At 42.7% G+C, this 15,964-nt stretch overlaps 2 protein-coding genes across 2 annotated transcripts in view; one reads left to right on the forward strand and one right to left on the reverse strand.

Annotated features, from left to right (window-relative positions):
• Positions 1-2,068: 2,068 nt before the first annotated feature.
• The window catches only part of LOC311006844 (uncharacterized protein), a 68,881-nt gene continuing 54,985 nt past the window's right edge, over positions 2,069-15,964 (reverse strand). The window contains exons 2-6 of the mRNA XM_083999832.1: positions 7,571-7,664; positions 5,206-5,819; positions 3,120-3,450; positions 2,833-3,011; positions 2,069-2,650 (exon numbers count right to left, since the gene is read on the reverse strand). Of these exons, the coding sequence (XP_083855958.1) occupies positions 2,410-2,650; positions 2,833-3,011; positions 3,120-3,450; positions 5,206-5,819; positions 7,571-7,579 (1,374 nt within the window). The 5' untranslated portion in view covers positions 7,580-7,664 and the 3' untranslated portion in view covers positions 2,069-2,409. The remainder of the gene's footprint in view (positions 2,651-2,832; positions 3,012-3,119; positions 3,451-5,205; positions 5,820-7,570; positions 7,665-15,964) is intronic.
• The window catches only part of lrig3 (leucine-rich repeats and immunoglobulin-like domains 3), an 89,566-nt gene continuing 84,325 nt past the window's right edge, over positions 10,724-15,964 (forward strand). The window contains exon 1 of the mRNA XM_083999826.1: positions 10,724-10,746. The gene's annotated coding sequence lies outside the window, so the exon portion shown is untranslated. The remainder of the gene's footprint in view (positions 10,747-15,964) is intronic.

A 15,964-nucleotide genomic window follows, 5' to 3' on the forward strand; every position in this document is an offset into this window, starting at 1 on the left:
TTTTTTTTTATCTTTGAGAGACCCCACACATAAAGATAAAAAATCTGTGATTGAACAGTAAAAGTCGTATTGTGTGTGGTGTGCCAAATACAACCAGTGTTGGGTAATAACACATTGTTAGTAGCCTACTGGACCTGTCGAACTCGAAACAGTAACATCTATATGTTTCAGGTACAAACTGACCTCCAGTTTGCACACTGTAAAAAATTATAAGTCTTTAACTGTTTTTTTTTTTTTTTTACCTCAGTGTAAGTTTTAAAGTTGGGGGTGGGAATTAAGATTTGAGTTTTCCTGAAGACACCATCTCCCTCCGCAGCTTCTGTGATTCACAGCCTGGTATTCTCCTTCTCAGCCATTATAGCTGTGTCCTTTACAGGCGTGGGGGGTGTGAGTTACTGCAGGCAGCCTGATTGATTGAGCTCTTTAGTTTGCCTGGAATTATGAACAGTTTGTTCTGAGTTACAGATGTTGTTGGGAAAGAGATAGTTTGGAAGAAGCAGTCTTTCTCTATCTTTTTTATGAGTTTACTCAGACAGGCAGCAGGAATTCCTGCCTTTCTCTTTTTCCCCTTTTACTGGAAGGGTGGTGGGGGCTGCAGTTAGCCTATTGTGAACATTTGTCAGGCTGCCAATTGCAGAGGTAGAGCCAGGCGATTTATGGCAACATCTGCAGGCAGGGTTGGGAGGATTACTTTAAAAATGTAATCCAGTACAATTACAAGTTACCTGTTAAAAAATGTGAGTTACTCTAAGTATCACAAAATTAAAGTAAGTAGTTTTAGTTACTTTTAGATTACTAGAGTACCAAACATGCAAATTAAGAATATCATGCAGCCAGCATGCATCAACCCACATAGATTAGATCACTCCAGCAGGAAGTCAAACACATCCACTCATCCAGTAAATTTCAAAATATAACATATTGGACAAACTCCAGATTGTAAAATGATCACTTTGTCAAAACCAGGGCCCGAGTCACAGGCTCCTGAAGCTAACAGGACCTCATGTAGGAGGTCCTCCCATTAGCAACGCCAGCCCATAGCCCTGCCCAGAGATTTATGTTGTAAATCTCTGGGCAGGGCTATGGGCTGGTGTTGCTAACGGGAGGAGTGCAGAGAGTCTTCTACTGCAATTAAAGTACTTAGGGGCTATTTGTAGATCGTACAACCCCACTTTTAAAAAAAATGCTACTATCCCTTTAACATTCTTAATAAACTTAAATCAAAATAGATCTTCAACAAAAAGGACAGCCTCCCTGCTGACACCTCCAAGGTGGCCTCCTCCTTTTCCTATAAGAGGCCATCTTGAACGGTGCCGCCTCCTTTCCTGGGCTGGGGAGAGCTGCTAACAAAAAAACACACATGGTGAGTTAACTGAACTCAAAGAAAATGTTTAATTAACAGTCTGCTAACCAAAGTGCGTGCACTCAAATCAATCAACTAACTGTCAATAAACATGATATTTGAAAAGAAACTACTGTGTGTGTCATAATTTAAAACAAAAGAAAAATAAACTACTTATACGTAACTTAATGGTGGTCACTATGTGGGACCACCACACAGTCCCTTTCTCATTGCTATATTGCACAAGAGATTTTTTATGCCATGCTGGTGGCATGTGTAACAGTTGTTAATGTTCCTTTAAGAACGTAAGCGTGGCGGCGCTGGGACGTCACTGAGCGTCGCGCCCCGTTGTTTTGTTTTCAGTTGAGAAGAAGGCTACCCGATGAGTGGACGCCATTAGCTTACTGAGCTGCCGGTTTCTCCTTTTTCTTCTTCTTAACTCAGCTAACAGTGAGTAAAGTGAGACCGCTTCTTTGTCATGTATGATAGTATGAGGTGTTCGGCTCAATAAAAGGGCAGCAGTGAAGTCCCAAGTGAACTATTTTTGTGGACATTAACGTTACCTTTTTCCTGCTCACACCACCGACTCTCACTCACGAACTGTTACACATGGGAATTTCAAAATGTCCATTTGTTGGATAATTTCTCATTATATTATCATGTTTTGTTATCCCTTAACTGCCATGTAATCTGTTGATTTAAAGTGGCCTCCACAAAAAAACATTGTCACTTGTGCTTAATGTTTTTTTTTAAGTATATTTTTGGGGCTTTTATTGCCTTTATTGATAGTGCAGTTGAGAGAGATAGACAGGAAATGGGGAGGCAGAGAGTGGGGGAATGACACGCAGGAAAGGGCCATCCGACGCGGGACTCAAACCGGGGCCGCCTGCACTGAGGCCTGAGCCTCAACATGGGGCGGCAGCTCTACCCAGTGAGCTAAACGCCACCCCACTTGTGCTTAATGTTAAGAGCAGCATTAACACACTAACCTGAGACAGCAACATCTTACTAGCAAAACACCGACTGCATCTTCACTGTGAGCTAAGCTCTACCATTGTGAGTCAGTTTCATGTTCGTCTGCTCTGCCCCTCTGAGCCCAACAGCCCCACTCTCTTCAGCACCCTGTCCACACTGGGGATGAGTTTTTCATGGAAGTCCCACAGCCGTGTGTCGTTCTTGAGTTGCTCCCGGGTTAACCCTTCCTGCAGAGGCACCCGGAAGTGCATGTTCCGACAAACATTAGGAGAAACCTCGAACTGTTGTCCAAAATTCTTGAGTACCTCATGTACGGAGGTCTGCTCCACCATCCTGGGATGCACAGAGACATAAAAAGAGTAAAAAACAAATCTTCAGTTTAGGAGTTTTATTGTAGTTAACCATCCTTGCAACCTCCCTGTCTATTTGAAATCTGTGTGGACTCTGGTAAACAGCTACTATATTATTGTTGGTTCTGAGTGAGAGTAAATTCCAGTCTGAGTAAGTCACCATACCTTGGCTGAACTATCATCTTGTGCTGGTGATACTGGTTTCTGTCCGGCTCCTGCTTGTAGATGCGCTCCAAAATATTATTTCCTGGCACCCCATTCCACTGGGGCAGGTGAAACTTATTCCCACTTGGCTCAAAGTTTATATTGGGGAATATATGGTTTTCCATGAAGAACACCGCCACCTACAGAATGTGACACAGCATTGAAAGACAATATAAATACTGACATTATCTAAAATATGATCTTTAAGTCTGAATATTACTACTATTTGTTGTATCACAATAGCGCACATTTGGTTGCTGCTGTTGGAGCATGTTCATCAGAGACGTCAGGTTGTCGTGCTGGTATGGCATTATAATCTCATCAATGTCATTCAACAGGACGTAGCGTGACCGGTCCATGGATCTGTAAATGCACTCATTAAGAGTGGCTAACTGGCCAAAGTAGTGGATGTCCCCTCCGTCCTGTGAGAAGAGCCAGCCACGAGATGGATTCATATGCTTGTCGATGGGCCAGGGAACCATCTCCACGAAGCCCTCCTGGCTGTAGCTCTGCAGGAGGCGGTCGAGATCTTTGGCACAGCTGGTGTTATAGATCACCACTCTGTCCACACCCAGCAACCTGGAGTAATGTGAGGTAAAGGTTTTTAAGATCTCAAAGCAAAATAGTTTTGATTGTTGAGTTCCAGTGTAAAGGTTTGGTTTCATTTCAAAGCTATTTATATTCCTCCAGAGAAGATCAAGCGTTGGTGCTCACATGATTGCATTCACCACCTGGGAAGTCCAATACTCCCAAGTAAGACATGGCTAAACAGCGGTGTTTCGAAGTGGAGGTGTGTGGTCGGAATGGAGAGCCGTAACCCTTAGCTAGAGTCCACACAGCCATGCTAGCAGTCCTCTGAGACACAAGGTCCTTTCTGCAAAATGCCAACACCAATGATGATGTGAGCATGCTAATGATTAGTGTTAGCTGTGTCCACTGTTAGAATGAACCATTAACATGTCAAAATATTCGACAAGTTAAAATATTGAGCTCATATTGTAGAAATTCATTGTCCTCACTGTTTCGTTTGGACTTGAAGCTTTAAGGACTAGTTTCTAGATGTCTTAATAGTCTTGGGCCCTTTTATTTATCTGACTTACTTTTACCATATCAACCCTCGCGGACCCTGAGGTCCTCCGGTGCTGGCCTTTTAGCCATTCCAAAAGATAGATCCAAAACACACGGGGAGGCGGCATTCAGTTATTATGGCCCCTGATTGTGGGGCTCAAGACCCATCTTTTTAATCAGGCTTTTAATTGATTTCTTTTATTTCTTTACTCCTTTTAATCAGGCTTTGTATTACATTTTGATTTTATATATTCATTTCATTTTATTTTATTTCACTTATTTTATTTTCTATGATTTTTATACCTTTTATCTTATCTTTTAATTTTTTTTTTTTTTTAGTCTTTAGCTTTTACTGTCTTAATAGTCTTAAGGCCCCCACAGAGTCGGGCGTAATGTGCACGTACTGTGAGCCGCGCGCACTGTCCGCGGACGTTTGAGGTTTCATAGTCGAGCGTACGGTGTCACATTTAAACAGGTCGATGAGAAGATTTCCCGCCGAGCAGTCTGTTGTGTGACGCCAAGTACGCGTCCGCGGAGTCCGTGCGGTCGTAAAAATTGAGCTTTGCGCGGATGGGTCCGGCAGACGTCTGCTTTGGGTCCACATTGAGTCTGCCTCAAGTGCGCGCGGACGTCTGCGGGGTCAAGTATGCCCGAGTATGTGGGGGCCTTTAGTCCATTAGTTTTTATCTCCAGTGTTTCCTCCTGGGGGCCTGCCAGGCTGGGAGTTGCTTTTGGTCAAACAATGGGGGTGCTGTCCCATGGATGGCTCTGGCCCGGGTGGCCAGAGGGCTTCGTACCTTGGTGTGGGCCCTCCTGTCTGCCTGGGTCGGGGTTGCCTCTGTGGCAGCGCTCCCTAGTCGTGGGCCGGGAGGCGGAGCCCTCTCATTGTGGTCGGCCCCCTAAAGGTGGTTCTCCTCTCCCCTCAGGTGCTGGTGCCTGGCCATGTCTCTACAACGTCTCACTAATGACAGCTAGTGTGTGGGTGTGTGTGTGTGTGTGTGTGTGTGGATAGTGTTCTTTGATCTTTTGATCCCAGTCTCGAATGAGAGAAGAGCTTTGTTTTGGTACGTGATATGAGACACGACCAGCGCGATGACGTGTCGTCACGTAACGCTCAACGCCTTCGCTTAAATTAGCGGGTTGACCCGGGTCTGGCGTTCCCACTGCAAGCCGATCGGAGCCGAGCCAATTGAAGGCCACCAAAAGCTGATTGTTAGCAGGTTTAAACAGTTTTTTTGGCCAGTGGGAAAGGGGTATAAGACTGACCTGTACATTTCCAGGGTTTGTGCAAACTGTAGCACATTGTTGTAGTTTCCAAACAAGGTGGAGATGCAGACTGTAAAGTTATACTCCAACTTCTCCTCCTCCTTCTTTTTGTTTCTTATCGGGAGCCAGAGCTGGTCGGATTCAGCCGTTCTCTCTGGCTGAGTATGAAGGGTAACATGTGTGGCACTACAGTTTTGTGGAATCCGACACATGACGTCTGTAGCGACAATCGGAAAACCAAAGTATTCAGAGTGTTGTGAAACAGTTGCTGGAGTTGGTGTTCTCGATGTGTAGCCTGCACAGCAGAAAAAACAGTGCAGGGGCTGGATGGAGTCTGTCCTAAACATGCTAATGATGCGTATATCAAAACCATTCACTCTCTGGTCCATGTAGGCCGACACCAGGAAGTGCTTGGTGTTGTTGAGGGGGGTGATGGTCTCCTCAGAGACGTGAAAGGGGCAATTTTTTGGAGGCCCATGTGGGGTTGGGACTGACGTCTTGGGTGTCCACACAGTGATGTAGAAGATAGTAGAGATGGCAACAGAGCCTGCGCAGAGGAACACCCCTTTTAATCGTTTTGCCTTGTCCATCCAGCCACATTTGAGATTCACAACCTGTGGAAAAATTAGAAACCACAGTTAGAGAAATTCAGTATGAAACACAATGAAAGCTACAATTAGCCTGTATTCTTACTGCAACGTAAGCCAACTCATTTGGATGTTGGTAGCCAGGATAGGCTAGTCCATGTAGTTAATCGGCTGACATTAATGTCTGTATCAAATTTTGTGGTATTTGACTACATTGAAAAATATCAACCACAACAAGAAGTGATGGACCAACCAACAATGTTTGGCCACACCATGGCAAAAGTCACTTCAGTGACTTCAATAGTAAAGGCCATCTAAGATGTATCATGTAACTGAAAATCAAACAGTCTCAAACAAAGCACTGATGAATTCCTGGCGGCAATGAATGAAACTCAATCTACAGCAAACATTGATACACAAAGGCACAGCCCACCTCCTCAGGTATTTTCACTGTTGCTGACCAGCTTTGTCACTTCCTCACTTTCTGTTATCAAGCTACAGTAGCATCAAGTCTGACCTGTAGCAGGAGCTGGGCTTAAGAACTAGCCTCTATTTTGGAATTCTGCTCAAAAATGACATGCCCATAATGATTAGAGTATTTCTCTGCAATCACAAGGTCTATTTGAATAATCCTGGTATCATAAGGGAACACTTGTAAGATTTGTTCATATGTGTAAGTCTCATATGTTACTGGGTCAGAGTAAATGAGGTTGGTAGTGGTACAGAGCATAAATCACAGATTTAATTTCCACCTAAAGAAAAAATACAATTTTAGAATGAGTAGCCCCTTGGAATGATGCAGTTGCAGCTCAAAATATGTAGTAAACCCTCATAAAACATCTGAACATTTCCTGTTCTACAGTATATGCTAATAAAGTGAAGCAGAGCAAAATTACAGAGGTTTTAGTACAGAGTAGTCAGGTGGAATTTTCAAATGTGCCATTTTGGCACATTTTGGGCACATTTGGCACCATCTATAACATTTGAAATTTCTCAGGTACCAAACTATATATTTCACTTATATGTCACCATAGGTGTTCATGACATACCTTTTTCTAATCAAATAAAACCATACAAAGGAACTGAAGTTTGACTCCAAGTGGAACAGATTTATTTATAATAGGCTAAACATAATAATAAAATAGAAGAAGAACTGTAAGTGTAAACCACTGCAACACAGGTAAAAACATACATTACTGTCCTTGCTGTTTGTATTTTTTTTTTGCAAATGAGGCAAATGTTGGTGAGAACAGCCTGCTTGGGGAATTGAAGTTTGACTCAAAAAAATAAAAATAAATCATAATAATAAATACATACGGTAATAATAATAGTAAACCCATAAACCACAGGACACGCACGCACAGACACAGGTTCAAGAATGGAACAAGGTACAAACAAATGTTTTTTTCCCTAATTAAATAGAGAGTCTCCTCTTTCCTTTGAGCTATTTGGTGTTTTCAGAGTCATAGTACAAAATATTCTCTGGGGCTTGAAATATTACTCAAAATGCCCCCAAAACGCTGGCACATGGCACTGACCATTTTATAAAAGGGCTGGCACTCAATGAGTATATATATTGCTTTACTCCTGTGCCATTTTTACTGTAGGGCAGGCTAGGACACCGTTTGTTTACTATGGTCACTTCCGTCCCTCCCACCCACCGTATTTTGGTCTGTTGTTGAAATTTGAGTCCTGTGTGTTACTACCTTAGTAACTCTAAAGTAACTTTTTTGATTTTCCTGGTTTGACCGGTTTGAACAGCCGTAGACAGCACAGACCTTAGGCATTTTCCTATTCTTTCCCTGCCGGCAAAACACTTCCTGCCCTCCATCTGCAGTTGTGATGCTCCGCGTGACGTCACCTGCAAACCACCTATAGAAGAGAAACACACATTTCAGGACCTGACTTGTATCATCAGGCTGTAGTAGAGTCATAGAAGGCTGAAAAGTCTGTTCTGTTCTTATATTCATATCTGACAGTATAGGCTACATGAGAATAGGGAAGAAGTGGCCTACATCAAGATAGAGATGAGAATAGTGGTGGTTTCTTCTCAGAGTACACCAGAATGCAGAAGTAAGTGATATATTTGTGTTAATATAAGTCTTAAATAGTTGTATCTTCCGACAGCAATCACTTACATAGAGTGTTTGGACCGAAACACGGGTCTGTCAGTCACTCTGCTCTGCTCTGAGCCGAGGAGAAAACATTTATCGTATCCTACAGTTTTTATCCAATGAGGAGAGAGAACGGCATGCAGGGCTGTGTGTGCAGCCAAGGGACGCCGTGAATGTGGTGACGTAGGGACGAGGACTGTTATGGTGCGTTCAAGGAAACTCGTATTTTTCCGACCGTGAAGTGGTACCAGTTCGATCTGGTACGAGTTCACGGGTCGGAAGTTACGAGTGGCCGTTATAGTGACTTTCACCGGTAAGACAGGTCGGAAAAACACGAGTGGGTTTTTCAAAAGCCTGCCTGGAACGCAGCATTAGCCAAAACGACCGGATCGCTTACTTCTGCTTTAATTTACATGTTAAAATGACAATTTTTTTCTGGGGGAGGGGGGTTAATTTGTCACCTGTTCCACCTCTACTCAGTTTGCAGGTATGGTGTGTGTGTGTGTGTGTGTGTGTGTGTGTGTGTGTGTGTGTGTGTGTGTGTGTGTGTGTGTGTGTGTGTGTGTGTGACAGAGAGAAAAAACTACATTAAACATTATTATTATTATTATTATTATTATTATTGTTATTATTATTATTATTATGGACAGCTCTCCTCCTTCTCCTCCACCTGACTTACGTGACAGAAACGTGTGTAATATACCAAAACATAGTATACAGTGGTGCTTAAAGCGATTAAATTAGCAGAACACAAGATGGAGGATTGAGAGAGTCTAACACAGCACAACAACAGTACTAAAGGCACAGGCAGGAAATGACATAGCATGCTCGACTTAACACATTAAGTCTCGAGGGGCATCAAGGAGGAAGGAACAGTTATACACAAACACTTGCCTTGCCAAAGTAACCTGTTGTGTGCCAGTTACTATGCTTTGATTGTTAGACAACTGTTTTTTGTTTGGCGCCTTCAGACACCAATAGGCCTATATCAAACAGAAAATTCCCAGTATGTGTAGAATATAAAATGATCACATGGATTAAACATTTCTTTCTTGGTACTTTAACATTTTATACACCAGACAATATTTTATGCACATACACTCACAATTTTGCAACTGTCTTGCAGGCAAATGTTCAGTTCACATTGGTTATTAAGCTGGTCATTTAAGATGTAAGATCATAGTATAGCCCAAATAAAGCATCACTGAACAGTACAGTCAAGCCCCAGTGCAAGGAAACCAATTCTTTTAACCCTGGGGAAACTATATTCAGGCTCAAAGTATGAATATTTCCAATATATTTGATCAGATCCGGGTGAGATCAGCTTTTTGTAAGGTCCCTGTATCACGCTAGGTCTGTGTCTACATAGATAAAATATCAATTTAGTAGCTGTGGTAGGTGCTGCTCTTATCGTAGCTCTCAGTTGGCAACACACCCTCTAACACACGCGGCAAGTTCATACTAAACTGCAGCAACACACCCTCTAACGCACGCAGCAAGTTCATACTAAACTGCAGCAACACACCCTCTAACACACGCGGCAAGTTCATACTAAACTGCAGCAACACACCCTCTAAAATACACATTAAATTAAGAGTGATGATTTTGAAGCAGCTATTTTCATATTCATACACACACCCTCTAACACACACAGCAAGTTCATACTAAACTGCAGCAACACACCCTCTAAAATACACATTAAATTAAGAGTGTTGATTTTGAAGCAGCTATTTTCATATGCACACACACACCCTCTAACACACGCGGCGAGTTCATACTAAACTGCAGCAACACACCCTATAACACATGCAATACACATAAAATTTACAGTGAAGATTTTGAAGCAGCTATTTTCATATTCCAGTGAATACATGACGTTAAGTTTTATACAGACCATGATTGTTATCATTGAAAAGGTAATAATAAAGTATGTTACTGTGATTAAATTGTAGTATTTGTTTTACATATTTACCATAATCTCATGATCAATGTAATGCGACACTTTGGTGAATTATTGTTTTCAGTATCATATTGACAAGAAACTTCAGGAAAGCACAAGCTCTGATATTCATCTCTGGATGCTTTATTATCATTTCAAGGAGGGTAACATTCAACAGTATTTTTCTTGTGGGTAATTAAAGCAAACATAGATATAGTCCTGGAAGTTTTTCCTGGATTTATTGATTATTGTGTGGTGGTGTTCATGTTACTGTACAGATCTGGTCCATTAAAATCCAGCAAAGAAGATTTGCTTTGCTGGATTTTAATGGGAGTTTCTTGTCAACTAAGATGATACTGAAAACAATAAGTGTTGCATTACATTGATCATGAGATTATGGTAAATATGTAAAAGAAATACTACAATTTAATCACAGCAACATACTTTATTATTACCTTTTCAATGATAACAATCATGGTCTGTATAACACTTGACGTCATGTATTCACTGGAATGTGAAAATAGCTGCTTCAAAATCTTCACTGTAAATTTTATGTTCACCCTAAAAAGTGTGAGGTCAAATGTGAACATAGAAAAATAAACAAACAGTTGGTCTGTTCTTGTCACAGGGTGACATGATGTGTGTGTGTCTGCCTGCCTGCCTACCTGCGGCCGGAACGCGACGAAGGACCAAGTCCAACCCGATGGTCGTCACGGCCAAGGAAGAGTGATTCTACCCGAGAGCGCTGAGCACGGCGGTGGAGCAACAGGAACTCCTGCTGCACAGAGGAAGAGGACGCCGTTTTCACACCAGGCCGACGCAGAGGACGCACGATGCAAGAGGGGGAAGTTGTGGCAGGCAGTGGAAGGGTGGGGACACGTTCCACCCTTCCTTCAGCTAAGTAGGCTACCGTTTCTGTTTCTGTTTAAAGTCAAGGAATTGTTGTTGCTTGTTTGTAGTTGCTGTGGAATTAATTTATCCAACCGTTTGGCTGTTGTTTGTTGTGTTTAATTTTCATTATTAATTATCCTCCCCCACACCAAGACTATTTGTGTCTGGCAAACCTACTCAGTTGAAGACTGATAGTCACCTTGTGCTCTCCTTTTCCTTTTAAAGCTGAGGGCCAATTTAGGAACCTATCATTGGACTGTAATAATTTTAATGAGCAGGTTGCATACAGTTTACATTTATTAGTTGCATCGCATCCAGTAATGTAATAACAGTAAACACATTTTAATTAATAAATGGCAAGTAATAATCCCAAATAATGGCAAATTTGGGATATAACAGTCCTGTGTGCAGTCCATTTCAGAATACATAAAAACATCTTAAGAACGGTCAGTATTATCAGCATGGAGCTTATTCAGGCGCAATTCCAGCCACCAAAGCACCACAGGAAAACCTGCAGATACAGATAGACAGACACACACACGCAGAGGGAGGGGGAGAAAAAGAGAGAGGAAAAAAGATATCTTACCAAACAAGTAATCATCATTAATATCTATCATTGCCTATCATTTTGTTACTAGGTCAACATACCTTTTTTTTATTAGCATGGGATCTGTGGTGCTGCTTTCTGTTGGCCATGATTCCTCTGATGTCCGGCTCCATCTCCGTCGTTGCGACACGGCGGCACCTGTCTTTCTCCTGTTGTGGAAATTTCCTTTAACTTGTGAGAGAGAAAATCATAAGTCCAGCAAAGAAGGGTTTCATATTAAGTACTTTATTTGATCTTGCAACAGGTGGACTGTCATACACACAAAAGTCTGTACAGGGACATGCACATAGAGGGGCAGGGGCTCAACATCAGAAAAGGGCAGTATGTACAATTTTTTCGGGCCTTAATATCAAAATAAATAAATAAAAATAAATTACAGTTACTATTTAGTCGGTAGAGAAAGCCTGCACGCCTTCAGGACTGCAGTCAACACGCTCGACCAATTTCAGTCATGACTTCTGAACTGGTAGGCTAAGGCTAATTGGGTGCACATTAACATGGCTTGCAGAAAAAAAAAGTGCAAGTGCAAAATAGAAGTAGACTAAGCCTACAGGCTACACACACAAAACCAAGAAATGACTACTGTGACTGCTACTGTGCATATTTCAGAACAGCAGCAATATTTACAACAGCAAAGTCACAATTACCAGTAACTCAATATCTGGAAACAAATTCAAATAGTCAGTGAAATCAAGCTGAGTGAGTGATTCCTCCTGTTGCTGTTGTTGTTACACTACATTCAGGTGATGTTGGACAGAGGACGGGGTGGGGCTTAACTCTTAACAAGCAGTGAGCTAAACAAACACAAATGAGGCTTTTCTGAAATATGACTCATATTAAGCTCGTTGAATAAGTGGAAGGTGACTTGTCAGAACCGACAAGGAAGTGGGTGGATTTATAACTCACAAGATTCGACACAAGTCGCTCCACTGTCACGTCTCATCTACTGTATGTGCGGCACACACAGAGTTATCGATGAGGCAGCAGCTTCTACTTCTCTCTCTGTCTCTCTGGACGTGCATGTGAGGGAGTGCGCACCGCGGGGCAGCCCCCCCACCCCCCGCCCCTCAGTGAGGGACGGAGCGGAGCAGCAGCGAAAACACACACACTGACGTACATACACAATACCGTGTGTATTACAAGGAAATGCGTACGGTAGATAACCGTGGCATTTTTACAGCGCGGTTGTTTACATCCTCATGCACAACAGGAATGCAAAAAAAAAAGGGCACTTTTTAATACGAGGCAAAAAGGGCAGGAGCTCAAGCACCCTTTGGGCCCTATGTGTGCACGTGCCTGGGTCTGTACGAGTGCACACTGAGATTTGGTTAAATCAGGTTACATAGGCACAAGAGCGAGAAGGAGCCATGTGTTCCTCCTTGGAGGCGGCATCATACATTGTCCAATTACATTATTGCATGGACGAAATTTTGATTTTAGAAGTGGGGGGGACATATTTTTAATAAAACCCAAACTCTTTCAGTTTCTTACAGTTTTCTAGCAGTTCTTTTAGTTTTCTACTAGGGATGCACAGATACCATAAAACAATGACTGAACAATGACTATGGCTGTGACTATGAACACTAGAACCGCCAACTGCCGTTCATTGGACGACTTTGATTTTCATTTGTGCATAACTTTATTTAAAAAATACATTGAAGTCCACCAGTCTGTGACTTTTCCTAAAATGATGTTGGGCAGCACCCCGTTTTGTTAAATACAATCAATATTACTCACACAAAAAAATATCGATCATGTTTTCTCATTTTTACCTATAACCGCCACGTTCGTTCATTGGACGACCAGAGAATTCACCGATTTGCGCCGGCATTATTGGGCTTATGCGCTCTCTCTCCCCCTCTCTCTCTGTGTGTGTGTGTGTGTGTGTGTGTGTGTGTGTGTGTGTGTGTGTGTGTGTGTGTGTGTGTGTGTGTGTGTGTGTGTGTGTGTGTGTGTGTGTGTGTGATTGTGTGTGTGTGTGTGTGTGTGTGTGTGTGTGCGTGCGTGCGTGCGTGTTAATGTGTATCTCTGTGTGTAGGCCTACACGTGCGCAGGCTGCGCAGATGCACACTCACGTCCACACTTCACACACGCACGGTGCAGAAATTATTTTCCAGACTGGACAGACTGGTTGTAGAAGAGGTGTAGCCTACATTCAGGGGGGAAATATCAATATGATATCAAAATAAAACGAAATTCGTTTTATAAAGCCAGTATTTAGGAGCAAACTAGTGTAAAAACAGAGTCGCTGTGCTCTTCATGTAAAGCGCCGACGTGAGCGCACGCGGGGGGGGGGGGGGGGTATGATGGGCAGCTCCACCTGACATATCAAACAAAGATCACTAAGGACTATGGATGTTGCCGTAAAAGAGAGAGAGAGAAAAAAAAGGTCGTTTATACGGTGGAAACCTGGCTTTACAGGCGGGGGCGGGGTTCCTACGGTATGTCCCCCCCCCCCCCCCCCCCCCCCTGCCTCGCGGAGGCTGCGGGGTGCAGCCTACTTCATGGCCCAGAGTAGCTGTTAAAAGACTACGACAAATGTAACACCTATACAGCTCTAATTAACGCTTTATTACAGTTCGTCCAATGAACTACTCATGGCGGTTATAGGTATATAGTGTGCAATGGCGGTGCTAGTGTTAATACAGTGTAACATTGTTTGTGGACGGTAAAAACAGCGGGGGACAAAAACGGCGTTTTGAAAAAGTGGGGGGGACATGTCCCCTGCGTCCCCCCCTAAAATTACGTCCGTGCATTATTGCATTCTTGCAGAATAAGTTTGCATAGTTTGCACTAAGCGCTTTTGGCATATCTTGGGTTATTATATAAAATCAATATGTAAAGGCAGGAGGCTTGTGGTTGTCTGTAACCAAGGGTTTGTTCTGGTTTTTTCACACCTCAGCGAGTTCACATCTCTTTGACATCTCACTGTGGTTTTGAATATGGAGACAACTGCTCGCTTAAGCATAATCATCATAAAATAACAGGAACCCAGTCGGACACCTGTATACTGCCTCATGCACGGACAAGTGCAACTTGCACTTTCTTCAACGTTCACCTAAGGTTCATGAACATACATCTTCAAAGTTCAATCAAGGGTCATAGGCTAAACATAAAAATTTCCATTACACTCCCGACCATCGACGGTGCTTCAACTGTTGTGACAGTGACACCAACCATAGACTGCAGCTTCACGTTGCATCGAGACTACGACACACAGCATCACATGTCGACTCCCCTTGTTGTGTCTTCACACTCTCCAAGCTTAGCAGCTCCTCAGCTATTTCAAAGTTCTCCGTGACTGAAGATGAAAATAATCAGCAGTTGCTCTGTATTGGAAATGTCCGTGCTTTCATCCAGTGCCCTCCACACGTTGTCCCAGTTGCTCTTTGAGATCGTTGGCCAGATCTTCGATTCGGTCGTGTCACTGTATCATTCTACAAACTTATCTCACGGAGCTTTGTTTTTTGTTCCGGGCATACAGTGTGGATCAAAACTAACAACTGTAATTCATTGCCGGCCGCCAGAAATCTTTCTGCGGGCCGCCATTGGCCCACGGGCCGCACTTTGAGAATCTATGTTTTTAAGTTATCTACAACCAGTGGGATTGAGGCCTGTCGCCCAGGAGCTCCTACATCACTGATCCGGAAGCAAGATGGACTGTGGACTCTTTAAATGGACTCTTAGAAGTATCTTTTAATACCACTGACTTTGTAAAAAAAAATAATTGTTTTAAAAGAGTATTCCCCTCGGTCTCTGTTGTATGTGGTGGTCGCTCCCCTAATAGAAAAAGTTGTGGTCTTGCACCCTGTCCCAGTCACTCCACTCGGTGACATTCTCTCATCAGAGGAGGTTGAACAGGAGGTGGTTTTCCAGTTTCATCATCATCACAGCTCCATACATGATGTCCTTCTTCTGTTGGCACCGGCCACTCAGTTCTCACAGTGGCTCCTTTAACATGGTGGAGAGGTGCAGCATGACTGTCTGCTTCAGTTTAAGACATTTGTGAATTTACAGCACTAAATGACAAACCCCCTATTCTGCCAGCTCTATACAGCTAGACAGATAGTTAACAGCAATGAAGAGAAACTCTAGAAGTCTCATTGAGGGAAAGAAGGACAAAAGACCAAACATAAAACCTCAGTTTTATTTCTCACGTTTATTCTCCATAGGTTTTGTTTTTGACTGAAAGGATAAGGAGAAAATAAACATTACAAAGTGTAACGTCTGTTGTCTCTTTAAGACAATAAAATTTAAAGTTATACTCTCTAAACTGCAAATGAAACAAACATCTTAAGTGTCATCAAACTCACTGCTACACACATTCATATAAATCAACAGATGTAAACGAATCTACTGATCAGTCTGAGGCGTAGCACCAAGGCCCCCTGCTGGGCAGATTAAATACTACATCTCTGTCAGGGTTGGGGGATAACAGGACCCAGATGCAGGTAGCCAGGATACAAGTTTCAGTGGCACATAAAAAAGGGTTTATTCACTCACTTGTAGCATGGGGAAACACAGGAACACAGGTAGAAAACAAGGCAGGGGATAAAGTTTATATGTCAGTAAACATAGGAACTAGACGTAAAGAAACACTCTGGAAACTGAACTCCAGTAT

The sequence above is a fragment of the Trachurus trachurus genome, assembly GCF_905171665.1.
Source record: "Trachurus trachurus genome assembly, chromosome: 23".
Classification (NCBI taxonomy): Eukaryota; Metazoa; Chordata; class Actinopteri; order Carangiformes; family Carangidae; genus Trachurus; species Trachurus trachurus.